Source organism: Ailuropoda melanoleuca, chromosome 11 (genome assembly GCF_002007445.2).
Source record: "Ailuropoda melanoleuca isolate Jingjing chromosome 11, ASM200744v2, whole genome shotgun sequence".
Classification (NCBI taxonomy): Eukaryota; Metazoa; Chordata; class Mammalia; order Carnivora; family Ursidae; genus Ailuropoda; species Ailuropoda melanoleuca.
The window spans coordinates 57,289,445-57,309,098 of NC_048228.1; the positions used below are offsets into that span (position 1 = coordinate 57,289,445).

The 19,654-nt window shown below is 35.5% G+C and overlaps 1 protein-coding gene across 1 annotated transcript in view; it reads left to right on the forward strand.

Moving 5' to 3' along the window:
- UBA6 (ubiquitin like modifier activating enzyme 6) overlaps positions 1–19,654 on the forward strand; it is an 88,605-nt gene that overhangs the window by 15,107 nt on the left and 53,844 nt on the right. Inside the window, exons 3-6 of the mRNA XM_002926718.4 lie at positions 10,353–10,447; positions 11,176–11,204; positions 15,551–15,645; positions 16,168–16,279. Of these exons, the coding sequence (XP_002926764.3) occupies positions 10,353–10,447; positions 11,176–11,204; positions 15,551–15,645; positions 16,168–16,279 (331 nt within the window). The remainder of the gene's footprint in view (positions 1–10,352; positions 10,448–11,175; positions 11,205–15,550; positions 15,646–16,167; positions 16,280–19,654) is intronic.

Sequence of the window (19,654 nt, forward strand, 5' to 3'; positions counted from 1 at the left end):
AGTAGAATAGTTCTATTTTTAACTTTCTGAGGAACTTCCATACTGTTTTCCACAGTGGTTACACCAGCTTGCATTCCTACAAACAGTGCATGAGGGTGCCTTTTTCTCCACATCCTCACGAACACTTGTTGTTTCTCGTGTTTTTTTTGATTAGAGCTGTTCTGAGAGGTGTGAGATGATATCTCATTGTAGTTTTGATATTGCATTTCCCTAATGATGAGTGACTTTAAGCATCTTTTCATGTGTCTGTTAACCATCTGTATGTTGTCTTTGGAGTAAAGTTTATTCATGTCCTCTGCCCATTTTTAAATTGGATTATTTGGGGTTTTGGGGGTGTTATGTATGAGTTCTTTATATATTTTGTATACTAACCCTTTATCAGATGTGTCATTTGCAAATATCTTGTCTCACTGAGTAGGTTGCTTTTTTAGTTTTGTTGATTATTTCCTTCACTGCAGAAGGTTTTTATTTTGTTTTAGTTCCAATAGTTTATGTTTGCTTTTTTATCCCTTCCCTCAGGAGACATATCTGGAAAAATGTTCCTATGGCCAGTGTCAGAGACATTACTGCTGTGCTCTCTTCTAGGATTTTTATGGTTTCAGGTCTCACGTTTAGATCTTTTATCCATTTTGAATTTATTTTTGTGTTTGGTGTAAGAAAGTGGTCCAGTTTCATTCTTTTGCATGTTGCTGTCCAGTTTTCCCAACACCATTTGTTGAAGACTGTCTTTTTCCCATTGGATATTCTTTTCTCCTTTGTTGAACATCAACAGACCATGTAATTGTTGAGTTCATTTCTGGGTTTTCTGTTGTGTTCCATTGATCTATGTTTTAATTTTTGTGCCACTACCATACAGTTTTGATTACTACAGCTTTGTAATAACAACTTGATGTCTGAAATTGTGATACCTCCAGTTTTGTTTTTCTTTTTCAAGATTGCTTTGGCTTTTGGGGGTCTTTTGTGGTTCCATACAAATTTTAGGATTGTTTGTTGTAGTCCTGTGAAAATGCTGTTAGTATTTTGATAGGGATTCTAAATCTATAGATTGCTTTGGTAGTATAGACATTTTAACCATATTCTTTCAATCCATGACCATGAAATGTCTTTAATTTCAATTTATTTCATCAGTGTTTTATACTTGTCATTACAGGTCTTTCATTTCTTTGGTTAAGTTTATTCCTAGGTATTTTATTATTCTTGGTGCAGTTGTAAATGGGATTTTTTTCTTAAGTTCTTTTTGCTGCTTGATTATTAGTGTATAGAAATGCAACAGATTTCTGTATGTTGATTTTTGCATCCTGCAACTTTACTGAATTCATGTATCAGTTCTAGTTTTTTGGTGGAGTCTTAATGGTTTTCTATATATAGTATCATATCATCTGCAAGTAGTGGAAGTTTTACTTCTTATCAATTCTTACCAATTTGGATGCCTTTTATTTCGTTTTGTTCTCTGATTGCTGTGGCTAGTACTTTTAGTACTGTGTTTGAATAAAAGTGAGAGTGAATATCTTTGTCTTATTCCTGACCTTAGGGGAAAAGCCCTTGGTTTTTTCCCATCAAGTATGATGTTCATTGTGGGTTTTTCATATAAAGTCTTTATTATGTTGAGATATGTTCCCCTCTAAACCACTTTGTTGAGGGTTTTAATCATGAATGGATGTTGTACTTTGTCAAATGCTTTTTCTGCATCTATCGAAATGATCATAATGGTTTTTATCCTTTCTATTGCTGATGTGATGTTCTTTTTTTAGTTTCTTAAAGTGGAAGTTGAGATAATCAATTTTTGAGACCTTTATTCTTTAGTAATATGTCTATTTCACGCTAAAAATGTCCCTCTAAACACTGCAGTATATGTATCTCACAGATATGTCATTTTCATTCTGTTCAGAAAAATTTGTAACTTTTTTTTTGACTCATGTTATTTAGAAGTGTATTACTTGGCTTCCAAATATTGAGAGATTTTTCAGAGATCTTTCTGTTGTTAATCTCTAATTCAGTTCCCTTGATATCAGTGGATAAGCTTTGCATGACTTCGTTGTTTTGGGGTTTTTTTTTTTTTAGTGTTTTGCTACAGAATATGGTCTATCTTGTCATTGTTCTATATGCATTTAAAAGAATGTCTGTTCTGTTGTTTGTTGGGTTGTCCTATCAATGTCAAATTGTTTGATAGTGTTTTTTAGGTATTCTATATCATAATTGATTTTCTGTCTAGTCTTTACACCAATTATTGAGAAAGGGGTGTTGTCTTTCATTTTGTGTTTGAACATTTCTCATTTCAGTTCTATCAGTTTTTGCTTTGTATAGTTTGAACCTCTTTCATTAGTGCATAAACTTTTAGAATTGTTATGTCCTCTTGATGTATTGATGTATTGACCCTTTATCATTTTGAAATGGCCCTCTTTATCCTAGTGGTTTTCTTTGTTCTGAAATCTATTTGTCTAATGTTAATAGAGCCACTCCAGTTTTCTCTTGGTTATTGGTAGCATGGTTTATCTTTTTATACTCACTTATTCCTATTTGTATACTCATCTTATTTGTGTATTTAAATTTGGCTCCTTGTAAATAGAATATAGTTGGGTTTTTCTTTTTATTCAATCTGCCAATCTTTGTTTTTTAATTGGAGTTGTTAGACCATTTACATTTAATGTGAAATACTGATACCATTTTGCTTTGTAATTGTCTGGCCTCTTACTGGTTTTCCATTTTTTCTGTTTTTTTTTAAGAGTTGAGCATTTTTTATTATGATATTTCATCTCCTTTGTTGGCATATTACTGTACTTTTGCTTTGTTTTTTGATTACTTCATGGTATGTAGCATATATCTTTAATATATTACAGTGTATGTTAAAATACTATTCTATCACTTTCTGTACGGTATAGGGACGTTACAACAATATACTTCCATTTCTCCTATCCCAGGATTTCACTTATTGTTATCTTACATTTTACTTCTACATATTTTACAAATTTGCAATTCATTATTGTTTTGGGCTTAGTCAGCTATCTTTAAAAGAGATTTTTAAATAACAAGAAAGGGTTTTTGTATTTATTATTATATTTGTCATTTCTGGTATTCTCTTTTCCTTTGTGTAAGTTAAGATTTCCATCTAGTGTCATTTTCCACCTCCCTGAGGATTTAGTGTAACATTTCTTATTGTGAAGGTCTGTCAGCAATGAATTCTTTCAATTTTTGTATGTCTGAAAAACTCTTTACTTTCTTTTTTTAAATTGAGTATAGAATTCCACATTGACAGTTTTTTCCTTTCAGTGTTTTTAAAATGTTGGGCCACCATTTCTGATCTGTAGTGCTTCCTGGGAGAAAATCAACTGTCATCTTTCCTCTGTAAATAATGTGCCTTATTTTCCCTGATTGCTTTTAATATTATGTCTTTGTAATGGTTTAAACAATTATGATATGCCTTGGTGTAGTTTCCTTCATATTTCTTATTCTTGGATTTGTTCACATTGTGGTGGTCTGTGAGTTGATTGTATTCCTGGAAAAATGGTAGTCATTAGATCTTTAAATATATTTTTATCTCTCTTTTTCTCCAGTCTCTTTCAGGGACTCTCATTCTTGTTCCACAACTCATTTATGCTGTGGGCTCTTTGGGTTTTTAGTCAATCTATGTGTTTCATTTTGGAAAGTTTCTATTGCTGTTATCTTCAAGTTCACTTCTGCAAAATTGAGTCTATTAATTCCATCCAATATATATTTTCATCTTATTTACTATGGTTTTTATCTCTAGAGGTCTTGCTGCTCATGCTTTCCTCTACCTTTTTGAACATATGGATTATATTTTATAATTATTTCAACATATTTGTCTATAAAGCCTATCATCTATGTCATTCCTAAGTCTGTTCTGTTGTCAGTTTTTCTATTCATTGTGAATTGTATTTCTCTACTTCTTTGCATACCTGGTAATTTTTTAATATATGCCACATAGTGTGAATTTTACCTTTTTGGGTGCTGCATCATTTTGTGTTCCTTTAAATATTCTTGAGCTTTGTTGAGAGACGCAGTTAAATTACTTGAAAACAGTTTTATTTTTTTCAAAGCTTGCTTTTAAGCTTTGTTAGACGAGATTAGAGGCGACTTAGGTCTGAGGCTAATTTTTGCCCATTATTGATATATTCCTCTGAGTATTCTATCCAGATTTTCCACTTGGCTGGAGAGGAACACAAGCTATTTCTGGTCCTGTTTAAACAACCATCATTGTTTCACAAGCCCTTCTCAGGTGTTTCTTGCTCCAGCTTGAGGTTGTTTCCTCACATGCATTTGCTGATCTTTCTCAGCTAAAGACTCAAGGAGAACCCTCTACAGATCTTTGGTGCTCTCTGTGTGCATCTCTCTGCTTTCAAATTTTAGCCTTGAATTCTTCAGCCCTGTCTCATCAATTCAGGGAGACCACCAAGTTCTGTTTAGGTTCCCCTTCCTGCACTGCAGCCTGGAAACTCGGTAGCTAGGGCATTCATAAAGCTCACCTCATTTGTTTTTCTTTTCTGAGATTACTGTCCTGAGATGCCTGTTCTCTGTGTCTGAAATCTGTTATTTATATTGTCCAGTTTTCAGTTGTTTCAGGCAGGCAGAGGATAAATCTGGTCCTGTTATTTCACCATGGCCAGAAGTAAGAGTATTAATGTATTTATTATGTATCTCTTATATGCCATTCTTTTCCATGATTTTCCAGTGCTTTTCCTTTTTTGATTATTTTTTAATTCCTATTAATTCTTCAGAATTCAGCTTGGATAAAGCTCATTTGTGAAGCTTTCCATGATCTCCACTAATAGAGATAATTGCTCCCTCTTCTGTATTTCAGATTCCTTTAGTTTCTGGTACTTTTGTATATAGTACTTAATAAAGAATTAGTTTACTATTTATCTTTCTCTCTTGATAACATGTCACAGGCATTCTGCTAAGTATTTCATATATTTTATCTTACTTAATTTAATCCTCATAATGCCCCATATGAGGTTGTTATTTTTATGGTCCCCACACAGTGCCAGTGCCTGGCATGAGAAAGATATTTTAATAAATTTATCATGGCGAAGATAATTGAAGTGCATCCAGAAGAAGGTGATTAGAGTGTTGAGGGGGCCTCAAAATTATGTCATGTTTGGAATTGTTTAAGGAACTGAAGATGTTTAGCCTGGAGAAAGAAGACTCTAGAACCTGAATACCATCTTCAAAGGTTTGGAGGGCTGTCACATCGAAGAGGGATTAGACGAGTTCCCTATGGCCCCAAGGAGGTAAAATTAGGACTATTGGGTGAAAACTGTAGGGAGATATCATACTTTGATGAAAGGGAGAATTTTTAATGAATAGGGCTCTCTAATCTAAAAGTAGAGTGGATAACCCTGGTAATTTCTTTCCACTGGATACCTCACTAATATTTTGAGTATCCACTTAGTGTAGAGTAAGCTGTAATATAACAATGCTGGACTTGAGTTTATACTCTAGGCTCTTTAAATCCCATCTTTACTACTTACTAACAATATGAACTTCTTAGGATTTAAGTGTCAATTTCAGAGTACCTGACATTGCCTAGCACAAAGTAGGTACTTAATTATTACTCTTTCCCTTGGTGGCCAAACATTGAAAAGGTAGATAATTTAGGCGACTGCTGAGAATCTGTCTGAGATTTTATGACTTTTTGGAAAACTTTGATTCATCTATCTTTGTTTTATCCTTTTGTCTGTAAGTTCTTTGTCATTCATAACCCAGTTTGTGTCATGGCTATTCATTATTTACCTAAGTAGTCTTCAGACTAATTCATGAGAACAAGTCTGAGATGAAAAACATTTTCTTAACGTAGTTCCTGTGACTCAGAACATAGGAAAAAAGGATTCAAGTCCTCTGCTATGTAGAACATAAACATGTTGTTTTTGTTCTTATGTGCTAATTCATTTCATTAATTTAGCAAGTTGTTTTTATATGCCTATAATGTGCCAGGCCCTGTTAATCACTGAGACTACAGTAGTAAATAAAGCAAAGGTCCTGCTTTAAGGAATCTACAGTTTCCTAGGAAAAATAGACAAATAACAAAAACACATTGTGATAAATCTTGTAATAGCTTGAGTGTAGGATGTCATGGATGCACATAAAAGATGATCCGGCACTGTCTTGAGTAAGTTTAGGTGTCAGGGGACATATCAAGGGGGAAAGTAATGTAAAAGCTGAGACTGGAGGATGAGTAGAAGTTTCTCAGGCAGAAAATATTGAGGGAGAGAAATACTCCAGAAAAATGTCTAATGCCCAAAGACAACATACCACGTTTGGGGAACTGAAGACCTTTAGTCCACCTGGAAAATGGAGTTTGATGGAGGAATGACAAAAGATGAGACTAGAGAGACAAGCAGAGACTAGCTTATGAACAGCCCTGTGACTAATAGTAGAATCTAGGCTTTATCATAAAGGAAATAAGAAACCATTGGAGTTTTTAAAGCAGGGGAATGATTTGACCAGATTTGTATTTCAGAAAGATTATTCAGGTTATTAGGAAGTTAATAGGTTACATATAAAACTGAAAAATCAAGAAAAGTATAAACATATTACTGGGAAAAAAGGGGGTAAATATTAGAAGAAACAACTAAAAGAATTGAGAGTGTTTGCTTTGGTGTATAGGAATCTGAGTAGGGAAGAGTTAGGTTAGGGAACTGATTTTTTTTTTTTATTTCCTCCAGTAAACCTTATTAGAATGATTTGACTTGCTTAATCTACATGCATTGTAGCATAGTGGTTTAGAGTATGGATGCTGGGGCACATGGGTGGCTCACTCGGTTCAGTGGCTGCCTTCGGCTCAGGTCTTAACCCCAGCATCCTGGGATCGAGCCTCATATCAGGCTCCCTGCTCAGGGAGAGCCTGCTTCTCCCTCTCCCACTTCCCCTGCTTGTGCTCTCGCTCGCTCTCTCTCTCTCAAATAAATAAAACCTTAAAAAATGCATTTAATAAAAAAAGCATGCATGCTAAGTCCAGACTGCCTGAATTGAGTCTTACTTCCACTATTTATAAATTTCTCTGTGCTCAAATTTTCCTTTCTGTAAAAATGGAATAATAATAGAACTTGTAGAATTTTGTGAGGATTAAATTAGTTGATACAAGTAAAACACTAAAATAATGTGTGGTGCATAATAAACACTCAGAGTTATTCTGATATTACGTATCAGCACTGTTAAGGTACTGACATACAAGAATAGACAAATTTACTGTTATGTTGGTGGAGGGGTTTAAATGTTGCTTTTAATAATCAAGAGAACAAGCAGACAAAAAAATCAGAATGGGTATAGAATTCATCAACATGGTTATTAAAATTAATGTAATTGTATATGTAAAGAATATTGTATCTAACCAACTGTTGAATACATTCTTTTAAAGAGCACATGGAACATTTGCAACATTTGCAAATTCTCAAATATTAAAAAAGTGAAATCATATAGATTGTAATATCTAATCACAACACATTTAGGCTAGAAGTTAACACAAAAGATAACTAGAATATTCCCCATGAAATTAGAAGTTTAAGAATACACTTAAGCTTAACCCATAAGTCAAAAAAGAATCATAATTAAAAATGGAAAAAAATAATGAAGTACAATGTATCAAAATTTGGGGTGCTCCAATGTTCATAGCTGCATTGTCCACAATAGCCAAATCATGGAAGGAGCCGAGATGCCCTTCAACAGATGACTGGATTAAAGAAGCTGTGGTCCATATATACAATGGAATATTACTCAGCTATCAGAAAGAACGAATTCTCAACATTTGCTGCAACATGGACGGCACTGGAGGAGATAATGCTAAGTGAAATAAGTCAAGCAGAGAAAGACAATTATCATATGATTTCTCTCATCTATGGAACATAAGAACTAGGAGGATCGGTAGGGGAAGAAAGGGATAAAGAAAAGGGGGGTAATCAGAAGGGGGAATGAAACATGAGAGACTATGGACTATGAGAAACAAACTGAAGACTTCAGAGGGGAGGGGGTGGGGGAATGGGATAGACTGGTGATGGGTAGTAAGGAGGGCACGTATTGCATGGTGCACTGGGTGTTATACGCAACTAATGAAGCATCAAACTTTACATCGGAATCTGGGGATGTACTGTATGGTGATTAACATAATATAATAAAATAAAATTTAAAAAAAATTGGGGGTGCTGTTTAATATCAGTTCAAGTTTTACATATGTATTTTAGAAAAGAAAACCTGAAAACTTGTAAGTTTTTATTTCAGGAAAAAAGAAAATAGAAGACACCAGCCAAGGGCTATCCTTATAAGCAGGCTAATGACCAAGACCTACTGTTAACTTTTTCCTACACATTAAGGATGTGAAACTACAGGGACTTTGATATACTGCAGGAGTGGAGTTATTTGGTACACTTCAGAAAAACAGTTTGGCATTATCTAATAAAATTATCCCTATATTTCCTCTCCTAGATATTTTATGCTATATATATATATACACACACACACACATACACACACACATATATATCTGTAGAAACTGCTCTGTACACATGTGTATCATGAGACATATCTACATATCTAAGAATGCTCATATTCTCACTATAAGTAACTGTCCAAAACTATAGAATAGCAGGGGTGCCTGGCTGGCTCAGTTGGAAGACCATGCAACTCTTGATCTCAGGGTTTTAAGTTTGAGCGCCCCATTGGGTATAGAGATTATTTTAAAAAATAAACTTCAAAAAGTCATACTACAAAACTATAGAATAGTTAAATTATGGTATGTTATTACAGTAGAATAGTACAATACAATAGAATACAATAAAACAACTGAAAATTAATGAATAGCCACATGCATTGATAATAAATAAATCTCATAAATACAGTATCATTCAAAAGAGGCATGACATTAGACAATATTCAAAATGATCCCACTTACATAAAGTTCCAAAACAGGCAAAACTTAAATATATTGCTTAGGGTTACACAAATAAGGATGGCAAGACTATATAATACACAATTCCACATGTACCATAGTAGATGTTCAGCAAATATTTGCTGAATAGATGGATAACTTGGATCTCTGAAACAGAAATGGTAAATACTGATTTAAAAAGAAAAGTCTAGGTTTTATTATATTTTGCAAGAATAAGGAAGGAGGGGCGCGTGGGTGGCTCAGTTGGTTAAGCATCTACGTTGGGCTCAGGTCATGATCCCAGGGTCCTGGGATCCAGCCCCACATTGGGCTCCCTGCTAACCGGGGAGCCTGCTTCTCCCTCTCCCACTCCTGCTGCTTGTTTTCTCTCTCTCTCTCTCTCTCTCTCTCTATATATATATATATATGTGTGTGTGTATATATCAAATAAATAAATAAAGGAATAAGGAAAGAAATAACAGCTTATGTTTATGAAGTTTCTTCTGACTAGACAAGAAAACCCTTTTCAGGCTTTTAAATTGAATATAAATGGCCGAAATACAGAAATTAAATAAACATCTCTATACTAACCAAGCATACATTAAACCAGCATGTATGTTGTGAATTCCAAAAAAGATCCTTGTAAACCAAAGGGTTCAGTTATTTGTACTTAATTCATCTTTCAGTGATTCTTGTAAGAATCCATTGGAATGTCCATTATCTTTAAAAACTTGGTACAGCATCAAGTTTATCACTGTTCTTTCAAATTAACTTTCTTTTGCCTTTGTTATTGTATCTGACTTTTTAAAATCGCCAATATGTATTTTTTGAAATTCCCGTTCTGATGCTACCTTGTGGCTATTAGTATGAATAGCTTAATAAGATCCCTTATATACTTTATCAGCATTTATATTTAAAGTAATGTTTGGGGGTACCTGGCTGGCTCAGTTGATAAAGCATGTGACTTTAGATCTTGAGGTCGGGAGTTTGAGCCCTATGTTGGGCGTAGATACTACTTACAAAAAGAAAGAAATAAAATAATGTTACAGAACTGCCATAAGTCATCTGAACTCCAAGAAGGGAACCAGTTTTTTTGTTGCAGAAATCCTGTTTATAGTGAAAGGCTTAAAGTGGAGATAACAAACTCAGATGCCTATAGTGGCCCCTGAGGTAATACATGAAAGGACCAGGATGGAAACTGTGGCAAGTCTAGAGCACATAGTCCTCCCTATCTAAACAGGACAACTCCTACTCAACTCCATCTGTTTGTTGCCGTGAGAGAAGGTGGTGCCAGAGCTTCAGTTTTTTTCAGAATATGTCATATATTTGGCAATTAATTTAGGAATGTTAAACACTGCAAGTGATCCAAAACAGGTCTGTGGCAGGATCTAGTTGCTAGGCTATTCATTTGCAAACAACTTTAAAGGATATGTAATTTTGGTGAAGTCATTAATTTTTCATTGTGTTTTACCTATAGTCGACAGAGGTACGTTCTTGGAGACACAGCAATGCAGAAGATGGCCAAGTCCCATGTTTTCTTAAGTGGTATGGGCGGTCTGGGTTTGGAAATTGGTAAGTAGTATTTTTATTCATAATTTTATGACACTTTGAGCAACATAAGTTAATTTAATTTCTTTCCCTTGTATATATTGTTTCCTATAAAGGAAATTAAATCCAAAATCTTGAGAAGATTCAGTTTTGGTTCTTTTGCCAACCTTTCTTTCTTTTTCTTTTTTTCTTTTTTGTTTTTTTTAAGATTTACTTATTTATTTGAGAGAAAGAGCAAGCACAAGCAAGGGGGAGGGGCAGAGGGACAACTTGCCACTGATCAGGGAGCCTGACCTGAGGTTCAATCCCAGGACCCTGGGATCATTACCTGAGTCAAAGGTAGACACTTAACCAACTAAGCCACCTAGGAGCCCCTTGACAACACTGTTTCATAATACTGTTACATTCTTCCACAAGGAACCAATGACTCTTGCTTCTCTTTGTGATGTTAATAGCCATTAATGATCATTTCTCTATCTTTAATTCATTATGACAGAGCACACACACGTATTTATAACAACTTGTCTGAAATAATACACTAAAACATTAGTGTATTATACCTCATCGTGGTATGATTACAGAGAATTTAACTATTTCCTTTTTGTTCATCTGCATTTTCTAAGGAACTTGTATTTCTTAGGTAGTAAAAAAAAGTTAAAATTATTCAGTCAAAGATGTGACCAAGCTCCATCAAAACTGTCTAATATGCATTCCTGATAATTAAGCTATTCCTTTTTCTTTTTCCTTCATAGCAAAGAATCTTGTTCTTGCAGGAATTAAGGTAAGTGAGTAAATGTCCTTGGTTAAAATAATTGTTTATTGTGAACTTTTTTTTTGCTCATCATTAGTGGTAATATTGTTTACACTTTTGCCTAATTATTGCTGCTTCTTCATTTAGTAGCAAAATTATTTAAATGCTGTATTTTCCTCTTTTTAATATTACAGAAAATTTCAAAAGTACATGACAGTAGAATAGTTTTAACATGTACCCATGTACCCATCATGCAGCTGCAATTACCTGCTCATAGACAAATTTGTTCCATGTTTTCTCTTTCCCACTCCCCACTCTTCCCCAACCGCCAAATTATTTTGATATAAAACTCAGACATCCACATAGGGGAAGGGAAGGAAAAATAAGGTGAAAATTGAGAAGGAGGCAAACCATAAGAGACCCTGAACTCTATGAAACAAACTGAGGGTTGGGGGAGGGGTGTAGGGATAATTGGGTGATGGGCATTAAGGAGGGCACTTGATGTAATGAGCACTAGGTGTTATTTGCAACTGATGAGTCACTAAATTCTACCTCTGAAACTAATAAAAAAAAAAAAAACCCTCAGACATCCTAATATATCATCCTTAAATATATTAGTATATATCTCTAAATGATAAGGGTGCCTTTCGAAAGCATAACCACAATACCATTTTCACATCTAAAAATGTAGCCAATTCCTTAATAGCATTGTCTTAGTTAGCTATTACCGGAAACACATTACCCCAAAATTTAGCAACTTAACACTTATAAGGGTGCAACTTACTTAGCTGGTTCCTCTGAGGATCTCTCATGAGGCTCCAATCACGATAGTGGCAGGGCTGCAGTCATCTCCAGGCTAGGGAAAGAATCTGCTTCCCAAGCTTGCTTTCACAGTGATTCACAGGATTCAATGGCAGGGTTGTTCCACTTCACATTCCCGCTTCAATTCCTTGCTTGCTCTTGGTTGGAGGTTCCCCTCAGTTCCTTGAAATAAGACCCTTTCCATAGGACAGCTCACGATATGGTGGTTTTCTTCATCAGCGTAGGCTATCAAGAAGACAAGAAAGGGATGTACTAGCAAAACAATCACAGTCCTTTGTAACCTAATTTCAGAAGTGACATTCCATTATCTACGCTTGTTTGCTAAAAGCAATTCACTAGTTTATGAATGTAAGGAAAGGGAATTACACGAATGCCTGAGTAACAGGAATTGGGAGTTATCGGGGCTGTCTTACAGCCTGCCTACCTCAATCGTCAAATATCTAGCTAGAGTTCAAATTTTCCCAGTTGTCTTATGAAAATTTTGTTTTGTTCTAATCAGCATCCAAGTTGAGTCCATATACTGAACTTGATTGCTTTCAATGTATAGATTTCCCTTCCCTGATTTTTCCCCCCTTACAATGTACTTGTAAATGAAACCAGATCATTTATTACATATACCTCTGCCCGTGCATTTCCTGTAAACTGGTAGTTCTATGCAGAGATTCAAATTCAGATTCGATTGTTTTGGCACTACTGCTTCACAGATAATTTTATGTTTTCTCATCAGGAGGAAATCATAATCTGTTGGCCTTGTTTTTGTGATTATTACTAACTATTAATGATCATTGCCTAGATTCATTATTTCATCAGGGATAATGATATTCTAATTTTGTCATTTCTTTTTGATTTAATAGCTGGAATAATATTTTAGACAATTTTCCATTCATCCCATATTTAGATTCACTAAAGTGTAGTTTGTACATGTATAAAAGGCACGATAAAGACTTGATTTTTTTTTCACCTTTTCAAAATCAGTAGTTTCATCCCCCAACAGTGACTAGTGAACTTGTGTGGCATGTGTATATATGTGAACATCATGATAAACATGGATTTAAACATATATGATTTGTTTTGATCCAGTGTAATTGTTATTCTCGTTGATGCTTAAATTGTTTCTTCTTGTCTTATTGGGATCTTCATCAAGTTCTGGAGTCCTTTTGATACAACCCTAGTACTTTTTGTCACTGATGGTAAAGTCTTTTCAGTGGACAGAGCTAGAAAATTGATCATGAGTGAACACTGAAATTTCTGAGTTTCAAGTTTAGGATGATAGCATATCGACCTCTTTAATTTTATGATTTTGTATTTGTATCTCTTCTCTTACTCTAAGGGTTTGAGTCTTAGTGACATTGACCTAATTATGTATTTGCTTTATCCTATATTATATTATACCTATTTATGAAATAACTTCAGCATAACAATTTCAGTATTGTTAATAACAATACAATTATTTTATCACTTTTTGATTTTTTTTTTAAAGATTTTATTTATGTATTTGACAGAGATAGAGACAGCCAGCGAGAGAGGGAACACAAGCAGGGGGAGTGGGAGAGGAAGAAGCAGGCTCCCAGCGGAAGACCCTGACGTGAGGCTTGATCCCAGAACTCCAGGATCACACCCTGAGCCGAAGACAGACGCCCAACGACTGAGCCACCCAGGCGCCCCTGATTTTCTTTTTTTTTCCTTAAGAAAAGTCCCATCTATATTTGGCAGGCAAATTAACTACTTTTTAGAAAGTAGTGGTAGTATTTTTAGGGATCATTTTTTAAAATCTAACTTACTTTTACTATTATAAGACTTAAATAATTCAAAGTAGAAATTATAGGGGCGCCTGGGTGGCTCAGTCGATTAAACGTCCAACTCTTGATTTTGGTTCAGGTCATGATCTCAGGGTTGTGAGATCAAGTCCCACCTTGGGCTCTGCACTGGACATGAAGCCTGCTTAAGATTCTGTTTCTCTCCTTCTCCCTCTATGCCCACCACCCACCCCTACCCTCCCACCACATGCTTGCACTCCCTCTCTCAAAAAAAAAAAAAAAAAAAAAAAAAAATAGACAAAGTAGAAATTATAAAGCAAGGTTTATTGAGGTAAGTCTACCTTCTCTCTATCCAATTCCCTTATTAGGTTGCCTGCCTTTTTTTCGTGTTTTTAAATATAAGCAAATGCATACATACAAATATGCAAATCTGTGTGTGTGTGTGTATAGATATATTATCCCTACCTCCCTTTCTTAGATAAAATGCCATACTTGCCTCTACCTTGTTCCTTATCACTTAACAACATATCCTGGGATTACTCCCTAATGATAAATACATACATTTCATTCTTTTTTTTATAGCTGCATGGGTATACATTGTATGGATGTATCATATATTATTACCCAGTTCCTTACTGGTGGACATTTTTATTATCTTCAGCCCTTTTCTATTGCAAATAGTCCTACAGTTAATACTCTTGTACTTATATCTTTTTGTATCTTTTCCAGTGTATCTTTGTGATAGATTCTTAAAAGTGGGATTGTTGTGTCAAAGAATAAAAGCACACATTTTTTTTTTTTTAAAGATTTTATTTTATTTTTATCTGACAGGGATAGAGACAGCCAGTGAGAGAGGGAACACAAGCAGGGGGAGTGGCAGAGGAAGAAGCAGGCTCACAGCAGAGGAGCCTGATGTGGGGCTCGATCCCATAACGCCGGGATCACGCCCTGAGCCGAAGGCAGACGCTCAACCGCTGTGCCACCCAGGCGCCCCTAAAAGCACACATTTTGCTAGAGATTGCCAAATTCTTTTCCATTGAGGTTATGCCACTCTACATTCCCACCGATAATATATGAGAATGCCTGATTTACCTCATTCACCAATAGAGTATATTGTCAAACTTTTGGATTTATGCCATTCTGTTGAATGAGAAAAGGTATTTCATTCTTGAACAGGGTTGAACCTGCTTAAATACTTTAAAGGGCCATATGCATTTCTTTTTCAGATCTCTAATATAAGTTAAAAAATGTTCCTTCCAGTTAGTCAGTTATCTTTCTTACTTTGAACGTAGAGCAGTTGGAAATGTTTGTTTTGGTGGGTTCTTTTGATTTTTTTTTTTTAAATTTATTTGTTTGACAGAGACAGCCAGTGAGAGAGGGAACACAAGCAGGGGGATTGGGAGAGGAAGAAGCAGGCTCCTAGCGGAGGAGCCTGATGGGAGGCTCGACCCCAGAATGCTGGGATCACGCCCTGAGCCGAAGGCAGACGCTTAACGGCTGTGCCACCCAGGCGCCCCTCTTTTGATTTTTTGTATTTTGATTAATATAGCATGCTACTTTCCTAAATTAAAATTCTCTTATGATTTAAAGTAGTCTTTTCATTAATATTCCTGGGTTTCCAGGTATATATAGTCCTACCGTCTGTGAATGAATTCAACTTTATATCCTTCCCAGTTCTTAAGCTTTTAATTACTTTGTATTGTCTAATTACCCAGGATAATTCTGATACAGTATAAATGGTATTGGAGATAGTTGTCTTATTCCTGACTTTAACAGAGATTTTTCTCTTTTTCAAAGGCACTTACCATTCATGATACAGAAAAATGCCAAACATGGGATCTAGGAACCAACTTCTTTCTCTGTGAAGATGATGTTGTTAATATGAGAAACAGGTGAAGATAGGATATTTTGATGTATTATTGTAGGATTTTTTTTTTACTCCTGCGATTACTTAGAGTGTTTTCTGTGTCCAGAACACCAGTTCATTCATAGTTGTTTGACTCATCACCGTAAATTCACATCACTGTAGAAAAATAAGTGTTAACATATACTTATTTATATTTGTGAAATTTTTAGGATATTAATAGTTACCTAGAAATGAATTCAAGATTGTTAAAGGTCTTTATTATTGCTGAATTATTGAAAGACTTAATGGGCTTGGAACCATAAGAGTACACTTTGGGATTCTCTGGCTTACTATGAAATGTGACAGTATGCTGCATCTCAAGATTGTATAGTTATCTGTAAACATAAGTATGTCTTATCTTCTTTCATCCTCTATAGTTTGTTAAATTTCCTTTGAAATTTTCTAACATTCAGGTTTCTCTGATGTCATCAAAGTGTCCGAAGTATGAGGGATTGGGTATATTGAACGAAAGAATTGTGAAGTTTTTTTGTTTTGTTTTGTTTTTTAGAGCTGAAGCTGTACTTCAGCATATTGCAGAACTAAATCCATATGTTCATGTCACATCATCTTCTGTTCTTTTAAATGAAACCACAGATCTCTCCTTCTTAGATAAATACCAGGTTGGTACTATTTTATATTAGATGTTATTGACAGATTACAAGGCAAATTGGTAAGTATTATTGTAGTATATAATTAATTAAATCTAGTCTCTTGAGCAGAACAGAAAATTTTAGGTTAAAAGACTTCCTTTAGAATAATACCTTTCAAATGCTCCAGTTTAGGAAGGGGCCTGAGAACTACTGACCAAACCATTACATTTGACTAATGGTTTTGGCTAATGACCATATACATGTGCAAACCCAGCTACTTTCACAGTAATGTGCATAAAAAACCACCCAAAACTCTGTGGTTTCTAGCAACATGTATTTCTTTCTTCTCCATCTTCATGTCAGTTGGAGTTCAGCTGTTCTAGGATGAACTCAAATTGCAGAGTCTTTGTTTTGTTCCATATGCCTCTCTTCTAGAACCAGGAGCCACCAGGGACATGGTGCCATGCCAATAAAAGAAATGCAAAAGGGCAAGTCCAACTATCTAAGCACATTTCAAGCTTCTGTTCATGTTACTTCCATTAATACTTTATTGGCCAAAGCAAGTCACATGGTCAAGCCCAAAGTCAAGCAGGAAAGTACCTCTGCTCTTCCTAAGGCTATGGGCAAAGGATGATGTACAATCCGATTGCAGAGGAATAAAAAATGCAGGTCAGCATTCAGTCTAATAACAGCAACAATTCTCAACACCTTAGATGTTTCAAAAGTGACCAGGTTGACCCTGGTTTTCTCTGTGATTAAATCATGATGTTGCTTATTTAGGGAGAAACACTCCTGTGTTCCACCTTTACTCAGTGCTTTTGACACTGTGTAACCATACGTGTGTGGATTTTTCTCCCAGCATAGCAGTTCTCCAACTCCCTGGACACCTAGTTCAGTGTCCTACAGTTCAATTCAGTTTTGACACTACCTATCTGGAGAAGATAGCTTCACATCCCACACATTAAGAGTTCATTCCCTTAAGAGCACTCTCTCTTTGCCCCATTTCTGATATGAATCACAGTTCCAGGTTGTTACCCTGTGCTTCTGAGGACTGGCTATAAATCAGAGGTTCCCACATCCCCCTCCTAGGGTCCAATTAATTTGTCAGAGCAGCTCACAGAACTCTGTAAAACAGTTTACTTACCAGATTGGTTTATTAAAAAAGCTATAACTCAGGAACAAATGGAAGAAATGCAAAGAGCAATGTATGGGGAAAAGGGCACACAGCTTCCATGCCCTCTCCAAGTATGCCACCTTCCCAGTGCTTCCATGAATCTGGAAGCTCTCTGAGCGCCTAGTTCAGTTTTATGAAGGCTTCATTATGGAAGCACAACTGATTAAATGATTGATCTTTAGTGATTAAGTAAATCTCCAGCCCCAGTCTCCTCCCTGTAGGTCTGAGACATAGGGCTGAAAGTTCTGACCTTCAAATCACAAGGTTGGTTTCCCTGAGAATCAGCCCCCATCCTTAGGGGGCTTACAAAAGTCATTTCATTAATTTAAACTCAGGTGTAGCTGAAAGGGGCTTGTTATGAATAACAAAAGATGTTATTTCACCTTTATCACTCTGGAGCTATTTCAGGACTTGGGACAAAACTAAATACTATATGTCTCAATAGCTCTTATATAGGAAATTACAAGAGTTTCAGGATCTGTGTGCTGGGAACCTTGTGTGATGACCAAAAGGTTTATTTATTATTATAATTATAAAATCACACCAATTTAAAAACCAGTGTAGACTTCCATTCTGGACTAGATAACCTGAAATCCATCTTCTACAAAGATGCACAATAGTCTTCCTAAATAAAATTGTTTAATAGACTTCCTCTTTTTTTTAATTGAAGTATAATTAACATACAATGCTTTATTTCAGGTATATAGCATAATGATTCAATAATTCTATGCATTACTCAGTGTTCACCATGAAAAGTGTAGTCACCATCTGTCACCAATGTTAATTACAGTATTATTAACTATATTCCCAATGCTGCACCTTTCATCTTTGTGACTTATTTATTTTATAACTGAAAGTTTGTACCTCGTCATCCTCTTTACCTGTTTTACCAGTCCTCCTAGCCATCTCCCCTCTAGCAACCACCATTTTATTCTTTCTATTTGAAAGTCTGGTTTTTTTGTTTCTTTGTTCATTTCTTTTATTTTTTGAGATTCCACAAGCAAATGAGATCATACAGTATTTGTCTTTGACTTATTTCTTTTACCATAATACTGTGTAGGTCCGTCCATGTTGCTGCAAGTGGCAAGATCTTATTCTTTTTTATGACTGAGTAATAATTCCACTATATTTTCTCCACAATATGCATCCTCCAGTTTGCATTCTCACCAACAGTGTAAGAGGGTTCCTTTTTCTCCACATCCTCGCCAATACTTGATATTTCTTATCTTTTTGATTCTAGCCATTCTGACAGATGTGATGTGATACCTCATTGTGGTTTTCATTTGCATTTCCCCGATGATGAGTAATGTTGAGGATTTTTCATCTGTCTGTTGGCCATATATATGTCTTTGGAAAATGGCTATTCATGTACTCTGTTTAATTTTTAATCAGATTATTTGGGATTTTGGTGTTTTCTTGTATAAGTTCTTTATATACTTTGCATATTAACCCCTTATCAGATATATCATTTGCAAATATCTTCTCCTGTTTAGTAGGGTGCCTTTTCTTTTTTTTTTCTTTTTTTTTTTTTTAAGATTTTATTTATTTATTTGACAGAGATAGAGACAGCCAGCGAGAGAGGGAACACAAGCAGGGGGAGTGGGAGAGGAAGAATCAGGCTCATAGCGGAGGAGCCTGATGTGGGGCTCGATCCCATAACGCCGGGATCATGCCCTGAGCCGAAGGCAGACGCTTAACCGCTGTGCCACCCAGGCGCCCTGGTTGCCTTTTCATTTTATTGATGGTTTCCTTCACTGTGCTGAAGCTTTGATATAGTCCCAGTAGTTTATTTTTGCTTTTGTTTCCCTTGCACAAGGTGACATATCTAGAAAAATGTTGCTGTGGCTGATGTTGAAGAGATTACTGCCTCTGTTTTCTTCCAGGAGTTTTATGGTTTCAGGTCTCACATTTAGATCTTTATCCATTTTGAGTTCATTTCTGTGTTTGGTGTAAGAAAGTGGTCCATTTTGATTCTCTTACATGTAGCTGTCCCAGTTTTCCCAGGACCATTTTTGGAAAACTGCCTTTTCCCCACTATACATTCTTACCTTCTTTGTTTTAGATTAACTGAATATATAAGCATGGGTTTATATCTGGGCTCTCTATTCTGTTGATCCATGTGTCTCTTTTTGTGCCAGTACCATACTGTTTTGATTACTACAGCTTTGTAGTATAGCTTGAAATCTGGGATTGTGCTACCTTCAGCTTTGTTCTTCTTTCTCAGGATTGCT